The 8,758-nt window shown below is 31.5% G+C and overlaps 1 protein-coding gene across 4 annotated transcripts in view; it reads right to left on the bottom strand.

The window, feature by feature from the left end:
- LOC107471921 (probable serine/threonine-protein kinase SIS8) overlaps positions 1-5,293 on the bottom strand; it is a 7,704-nt gene extending 2,411 nt beyond the window's left edge. For 3 of the 4 annotated variants that reach the window (XR_001588666.3, XR_008003958.1, XM_016091455.3), the window contains exons 1-8: positions 4,889-5,293; positions 3,895-4,332; positions 3,582-3,685; positions 1,949-3,189; positions 1,777-1,817; positions 1,347-1,415; positions 359-459; positions 2-80 (exon numbers count right to left, since the gene is read on the bottom strand). Coding sequence is in view for 2 of the 4 variants with exons in the window: in XM_016091455.3 (XP_015946941.1) it covers positions 2-80; positions 359-459; positions 1,347-1,415; positions 1,777-1,817; positions 1,949-3,189; positions 3,582-3,685; positions 3,895-4,332; positions 4,889-5,293 (2,478 nt within the window). In the remaining 2 variants the exon portion in view is untranslated. Of the gene's footprint in view, position 1; positions 81-358; positions 460-1,346; positions 1,416-1,776; positions 1,818-1,948; positions 3,190-3,581; positions 3,686-3,894; positions 4,350-4,888 lie in introns of all 4 variants that reach the window. The other variant, XM_016091458.3, reaches the window with a different exon arrangement.
- Positions 5,294-8,758: the final 3,465 nt, after the last annotated feature.

Here is an 8,758-nt window from a genome sequence, read left to right as displayed (position 1 = left end):
CAGCATCTAAGGCCATCCTCAACCGCCTTCGCTCATCTAGTTGATTGTTAGGTCGGTGAATTAACCTATACAAACTCCCTCTGCAAAAGACAATCTACATCTCATTATTTGGGAAAGAAAAGGGAAAAGACGTCAACCATTCAATCAGCCTGCATAGGGTTGGATTAGGCTAACAATAAATTTAGCCCAACCTTAATATTATATCTAGAAAGCATTTTTATAGATAATATTATATTTAGAAAGCATTTTTATAGATGTAGCATTAGTCTTCTCATAGAGTAGTGGTAGAGAATATTGACATCCAAAATGTTGGAAATCTACAATCTTGGGTCCAGCTCAGAAAATAAAGAAAAGTTACCTAGGAAGAAATTCAGTAACAATAGAAAGATTTGGAGGCCGAGTTACAGCTCCCATGAAGAGAACAACATTTGGATGCCTTAGTCTCTTCATTATTTGGACCTATTGCAATTTACATTATAAATCAAATAAGAACATCAATCATCCTCCCACAGAAAGAAGTATTCAAAATTCAAAAGGGAACCATGCATGTATGTAAAATAGTATTTGTATACTAAAATCAACTACACATAACTTATATCTGACTGATATTGATGTATATCTACTATAGTTGAAAATTAATGAGTATTTACAAAGTCGAAATATATATTTGTATATAAATACATTAAAAATCGTAGTTCACTTTGACGGGCAAATAGTATTTTTAATGCAGAAATATTTTTGGTAATTTAGTAAATAAATACTAATAATTTTTTTATATAAAAAAAAGAAGGCACAGGCAATAATTAGGAACATGTAATCTGTTCCAGTCCAGGAGCTTTCGATTGATTTCCCTATATATATTCCGACTTGTAAGAACCAATGCTAAAAAATGTTTGCAGAAGTAAAACAAAAGTACTTCTAAAAGTATTTTGAATTAGTGAATCTTGATATAAAAAAAAAATTAGATAATTAATCAAGTAGTTTCTAGACATGATAAAACATGTAATTCAGCTGGTCAAAGTAGTTAAGCCTGTTAATTTTAATAACTTTCCAACTTCAATTTACCACAGAAGATAACAGAAGAAGTTTCATCAGATAAACATGATAATTGAATGAGATGATGTTGGAGAGTTCTCAAAGTTTTTATATAGTGCTTTAGTTTGACAAAAGGCCCATCAATAATAGTGAATGATACAAATATGTGGTAGAAGAATTTCGGATAGCAACCTAATGTTACTGTTGGTGGACTCAGACTTGAGAACAATTATACATCTCTAGATAATCAACTGGGAGTACAACTGAGTAGAAGTTGTCAAATAAACAGTGGGAAGTAGAGTAGCCTATACCTCACTTTTGAACTCTTCAAGTAATTCACCAGAGATAGCTTGATCTAGAAACCTCTTTACAGCAACTTCCTACAGATGAAAAGAGCAGAAACATGTTTGTATATAACTAAATATGCATAAGAAGGTCTATAATTTACAAGACAATAGGAAAACATTCACAAGATCACAGATAACAAAGAATGGGAGAAGCCAATTCAGGTAAAAGCCTAGAAGTAAAGTTGGCATTTTAAACAGACGATTACTTTGAACAGAAAGAAAAATGAATCGAAAACACTTTCAATTAATAAATTAGGTTTTTAATTTTTTTCCCTTGGACTTACAAAGCAATAGATGTAAAAAAGATGGAACACATAAGAAAGGTGAAAAATGATATAATTGAATAGGTTCATGAATATAAAGAGAGAGAGAGGAGACGAAGGGGGAGACTCACAGTTCCATGCCAATCACCGTGGTACACTTCCCCATATGATCCTGCCACAAAAAATATGGCACACAGTCGCAATCAAGTCTTTCAATGTAATACAAGATAAATGAAAGTGCTTGTAAGTGTATGCATAAAAGCAGCATGCAAAACAATGTGGAGAGCAATAAACAGTTAATACCAAGCCCAATACGCTCGCCCATCATGATTTCCTCCCATGGAATGTCATACTCAGCAACATCATCTAGGGCAGAATCCGATTTTGCACTATCACTTCTTGCTGATCTATCAGATATTCTCTCGCCCTCTGAGTTTGCTCCTAAAGCAACATGCTCTCCGTCACTATTACCCCTCAGATCATGACCAGAAGCCTCTGCATCTGCATCACTTCGACTACTCTGCTCATACTGTTTACTGACAGCGGCAGTGGTTGCTACTACAGCTGCAGCAGTAGCAGTGGCAGCTGCTGCTACTGGAATCTCAAGATTTGAATCAGTGCTTGACTTCGCCACAGCAACTACCATAGAAGATGCAACAACAGCAGCGGCGGCGGCAGCAGCCGCAGCAACTGGGACATTTTTCCCATATTTTACCTGAGTTGCTTCTGCCTGAGACGATATTTGCTGTCCAGTAGCCTCCCTTGTATCAAGAGGTAAGTTGACTCCCAAACCCTCTAAAGGCTTAGAATGGTCCAGCTGACTGCGAGGACTTGCTTTGGCATGTACTCTCTGAAGGGGCAAAGGAGGTAAAAACTGAGCAAGACCTTGATTATCATCAACCTTAGTATCTTGCTGTATACGTCCCTGTTTTGATTCACCTTTTTCATCAACTGGAAAATTTGCCTCAGATGGGGAACCTAGCTGCTCCTGATAAACTTCAGTAAATAGGTTTGGAGGAGCAACAACGCCACTTTCAAGTAAAACATCATGAAGCTTTTGAGCTAATTTAGGGTTCTCCTTTGCAGCGTCAATCATATATTGGGAGACATCTTTAACTTTCATTCCATGCACGGCAGGGGAACTGATCCCTTCAGTCCAAGAAGGAGATCTTCCATGCATATATGGATAATTAAGTCTGCTAGGAGATTCTCTCACTATGACCTTTTCCACATTACTAGCACCTTTGAATTTATCTATGGCATTCTTTACTTCTTCCCTGCCTGTAGTGGGACTGATTACATCAGATTCTTTCCCTGCATGGACAGAATGTTTTGATCTGTTTCCTTTATCTTGTGTCCCAAAGTCTAGAGTTCCATCAAATGAACTTCCAACCCCACTGCCAAATGATGCCATATGAGAGGAGTCAAGGTCTCTTGATGAAGGAGTAGCTACAAAAGAAGATTCATCATAGTCAATGTGTGATCCAGCTGCATCAGAAGGAATAAGTGTTCCTGGATCAGCCATCAGGTCAACAATGTACTCCCTGAAATTCATATCAAACGCAACTTATAGATACATAATAACAAGGCTTTGCATCTCCCACTTTAGAAAATTACAACAACAAAAATAGAGAACTTTAAGCTACAGACAAATATAAGTGAGTAATTGAAAAAGTTAATCGAATGACACATAACGGAAGGCAAAAAAGATCAGCACATGGACTAATGACAAAATACATCTTCTATGGTATAGAACATTATACGATGGATGAAGCACTGAACATAAACTCTCATCAAACTATTGATGACGACGTAACAAGTAAAGCAATGCATGCGAGCATTAAGTTTTTTTAGTCTCCAAGACCATGAAGAGAACCACATACAAACAAAACAATTCAGCTTCCTTGTATTGCCAGAATACACATCTGATAGTTACCTCCCGTCATCAATCTTGACAAAGTTCATAGCCACATCGTCGGAACCTGTATATTGTAGTCCTTTCACCAGCTGACATGGGATGCCCACACTATCAGCTAAAACCTACACACAATATAGAGGAAACATTTTTATTAAAAATGATGATGGAATCTCATTACACATTGTGATGATGACTAATTCTGTTAATGTGATCTAAGAATTTCGTATTGGCACAAATCTCACTTATTGTAGTACCAAGGCTTATGTCAATGACGGATGGGATTATTCTTATTTGAAATGCAAATCAGTTAAGAAAATGTTGGGGCAAGTACCTTAAACAACAAGGCACGATGCCTAGCCAATCCTATGGTCAGCGAGCCCAGTGGTAACACCATACTACCAAGGGTTGCTTTTAAACTGTAACTGAGACTCCTCCAGGCTCTTGCCATGCTTTCAGGATCTTCAACTGGTCCACCCATGTAGTCAGCCACTAAGATAGCAAGCTTATGCACCAAATTACTATCTACAACTACCTCAAAATCTTTTCTTGCCTTAACTGCCAGCTCTTGGGCCTCCTGCTCGAGTTTCAACAAACTGGAATCTGCAGCCCTATTGACCAAGATTGCTTCCCAAGTGACAGAATCTGAAGTTGATGTTCCTTGCAGATCCAAAAGGCATGGCATTCTTGCAGAGTTAGACTCGGTCACAGTCCCATACAGATCATAGAAACCATCCGAGATCTTGTCATCAAAACCAAGAGCATTGTAATTCTGTGAAGCACATAAATCTACGATATGAGATAAGTTAGAAAGGAGTTAATGTAGGACAAATTAGAGATAAAATCATGATGTGTCTATCCTAGTAAACATTGCTAAGCAGGTGTCCTCAAAGCCTACCCATTTTAAGATTATATTATCCTTTTCTTTCTTTGATCCGAGATTAACAGAGATTGGACATTCATACATCAATCATCTAGGGAGGCTGGCACCGGTTACTTAAAAGGTTTCTTAAAGGACAGGTTATCTAACAGCACCACTCAACGATCAGAATGTCTATTAATTATAACAATGCCAAAATCCTAGCAACAAGAGATCCTCTATCTTTCTCTTGATAAATTTCCTTCTGCTATACACACACACACACACTCTCAAACAGAAATCGAATCTTCACATTATGTAAATGAAGTACCATCCCTGCATGAGAATCGAGATATCTTGAAAAAAATAATGTTCATCCAAATTCTTTTGTTCTTGTCCATAATTGAAACAGCAAGAATGAAAACTGAACCTAAAGTGAACGGAGTTAAAAGTGGATAGAGACGATTACCCAGTACCGATATGAAACGACTTGTGCCGGCGTGTTATGAGGATCACAGGATCCCAAACTAATCTGCTTAACAGCTTCAATCTGAACAGCCTCAGGATCCTCCTTTGCACTAAGCTCTAAAGCAAGCTGTATCTGATATTCTTCTTCTTCGTCGTCGTCTTCCACTTCAGGTTCCCTAAAAGTGCTAGACGGCGCCGAATCCAAACCGCCACCGGCAAGTGAATCAGAAGGCTCCGTCTCCGTCGCCGTCGCCGTCGCCGGAGTCGGAATCGGAGTCTGCCTATTGGATACAGAATGCAACCAATTTGAAATCTTCTTGTTGGACCTTGATGAAGCAGGAGCTTGGTCCTCTTGTGATTGGTTAGTAGTAGGCATGATATGAAGCTTCTTGAGAATGTTCTTCATATCTCGAACACGAGCATAAGTTAAGTGTAGTAGAGATAAAGATGTTGAGATAGATGAGTGGTCATACGCGATTGGATAAAATAAATAACGAAGATATACGAGAGAGAGAGAGAGAGAGAGAGAGAGAGAGAGAGAGAGAGAGAGTTTGGAGGAGGAAGGAGAAGTTTGAAAGGGAAAAGGAAAAGGCGAAGGAAAAAGAGTGTCATCAGAACCAGTCAAGTGCGCAGAAATGGTATAGAAAAATTAACAACTTGCAATAACATACAAAAGTCATTCTTTGTCTACTAAATTATCATCTAACCGTTTTGATAAAAATGTCTAAAACGTCTCCTTTTAATATTTTTTAATAATTATAATTTAATATATATAATCGATTAAATTATATTATTTTAATAAAATTAAATCAGACAAATTAATTTGATTAAAAATGGTAAATTAAATTTTGAATCGATCTAAATTAATGTTATTTTTTATAAAAAAATAACTATAATATTCCTATTATAAAAAATAAATAAAATACTCTTATTATATATATTAATTTTGAGAATCTTAAATTTTAGTTTTTTTTTCTTTGTCATCATAAGGTTAGAATTTAGAATTTTTAATATATATATATAGGAGTATTTTAGTCATTTTTTATAATAAAAATATTGTAGTAATTTTTTATAAAGAAAATATTAATTTATACCGATTCAAAATTTAATTTATTAATTTTTTAACTAAACTGATTTCTCCAGCCTAATTTTAATAAAAATAACATAGTTTAATTGATTATATGTGTTAAATTTTAATTTTTAAAAAACATCTTTAAAAAAAAGACATTTTTAACATTTTTATCAAAGTGGCTCCCTTTGTAAGATTACATTTGTTTACGAAAATAAAACACTAAAATAAAGATATAGAAATACAAAATTATATTAGGCAAAAAAGATATAAATAGAAATAATATATTAAGAGACTCAAAATAGTATATTTTATATTTATCATAATAAAAATAATATAAAAATATTTAAAAAAATGTAATTTATTTTTTATTATTTTTATTAACTTTTTAAAATTATAACTTTTATTATTATATTTTCGTTTGAAATTTTTTAATAAAAAATAAAAATAAATTTTCATAATTTATTTTCAGTATCTTATTTTATCTTATTTTCAGAACAAAGGCAATCTAAATTTTTAATTTTCACGTTGAACAATTATGTTAATTAGATCTTTATTATTTTATAAAAATATTTTATTATATTGTTATAAATAAATTTAATTATTTATTTTTATATGTGTGGTTATTTCTGTATGTCTAATGACTTGTTATTAAGTTAGAAAAAATATATGAACTGATACGTAAAATATATAGTAATTATTTGTTACATGATTATTTTTAATATTTTAATATAATAATTATCGTAATGATTAGAAATTATAAATGTTTTTTAATATTTAAATATATAATTTTTGAAAATATCAAAAATAAAAAATTCAAATTTTTTGTATAAAAAGTAAAAAATAATGATTTTCAATTATTTTTTAAATAGAAATTCTTGTTTATACTAAAGAAAATTCCTGATTTAAGACAATTAAATAATACAAAATAACAAAAATAAATAAATAATTATAATTAAATATAAAATTAGTATTTTATACTTCTTGAAAAATGATAGAATCTTTTCTTAAAAAACATGTTTACTTTGAGTATGCTCCTTTTCCCCTTTCAAGTAATCAAATTAACATTATTTGTGTCCATTGCCATGTTCCAACTACACGACAATTTTCCTTTTATAATCCCAAGTGCCCAACCCATCTCTCCCTCTTTCTATTCACTATTCAATTCAAGCCGCAACCAATTTAATCACACAAATTTTCATAATAATATTGGAGCATATACTCCAATAGTTTCTCAAAAAATTTTGCATTCCACGTTTTCGTCTCTAAAAAAATATTATTCCATTAAAGCTTTTAACTTAAAAAAAAAACAAAATATATAGGTCTTTATATTAGTCATGCTTGTTATTTTTATTTAGATAAATAAGATAAATAGATCTTAAAAAATATAACGAAAAAATTTATATTTTTTAGAGGCCCAATTAAGTATATATGTTTAGCAGAGATAAAATATATTTTTTATTCTCCATGTTTGTGATTTTTTTTCAAAAATATTTTTAATATTTTGTTGTATTAATTTTATCGCTAACATTTTTTTATTTGTATCAAAATTATTCCGACACGTTAACTCCGTGTAAAACGTTAAAGACAAAATTAAAATTTTTTAAGGATAATTTTGACACAAATAAAAAATATTAAAAACAAAATTAAATGAATGAAAATATTGTAAAACAAAATTAAATAAAATTAAATATTAAAAATATTTTTAAAAAATATTAAACGTTAAAGATAGAAAAGATACTTTACCTTTATAGTATTTAATAATTTTCTCGATTACGTATTATTAGGGTTTGGCTAAATATTGCCTCAGTTCCTAAAGACATTCTTTAAAAAAAGTAAAAGAAAAAAAGTTTTTGAATATATAAAAAAATTAATTTTTATACACGGTTAGTATAACAAAATTTACATAGATAATCAATTATATATTATCATATTAGTAAAATTAATTAATTTTAAANATCAATCAACTCTGCCAACTATAATATGGGTCATAATAAAAAGATTTAATAATACAAAAAAATATCTCATAAAATAAAAAAATATCTCGTAACATTATCCAAACGATCAAATCAAATCCTAATTTGATTTCTTACTATTACTCGTTATAAAAAGAAAAAAAAATAGCTGTACACTCCACCTTCTCTCCCACTCTCACATTGTTTATGTTGTTGTCTTCCTCTCCCGCTCCACTCACGCCATCCTACAAACGGTGTTGACCCCACTGCGTCTTTCGCCATAAGTATTGTCTTCGCGAGTCCCGTCCACCCTAAGTCATTGATGTAGGTACTTTTTTGCGCCGGCATTTTCCTTGCAGACATGCATCATCATCACTACTACACCCAACGCCGTGTGTGGTGTCTTTTGTGGCGTGATCGGATCGTTTAAAAAACTTTTTTGCCATTGATTGTAACTTGCAAATGGATATCCTGAGAGAGTAAACGTGAGATGTTTCTTTTATTAAAATTCAAATGTTTTTTTTTATTAAACTCAATATGAGATGTTTCTTTCTATTTAATTTGAGTTTTTTTTTATTACACTAAGAAGGTTTCTTTTGAAAATTTTAAAATATTTTTGAAAGAGAAAATTAGTGTACTAAAATTACATATTAAAAAATAGTTTAATGAGCTTTTAAATTAATCATTATATTACTAAATATTGGTCTTGGATTTAATTTTTATATATTAATAATATAAAAAAATTATACATATGTAATTGTGCGTTGTCATTTTATCAAAAATAATTAATTTCTAAATGAAATATCTAATTTTTAAATGTTAAACTTTAAAACTTATTTGTTTTTAT

The sequence above is a fragment of the Arachis duranensis genome, chromosome 10, assembly GCF_000817695.3.
Source record: "Arachis duranensis cultivar V14167 chromosome 10, aradu.V14167.gnm2.J7QH, whole genome shotgun sequence".
Classification (NCBI taxonomy): domain Eukaryota; kingdom Viridiplantae; phylum Streptophyta; class Magnoliopsida; order Fabales; family Fabaceae; genus Arachis; species Arachis duranensis.
Note: the sequence above shows the minus strand (reverse complement) of the source record. Positions and strands in the feature narration are given on the sequence as shown.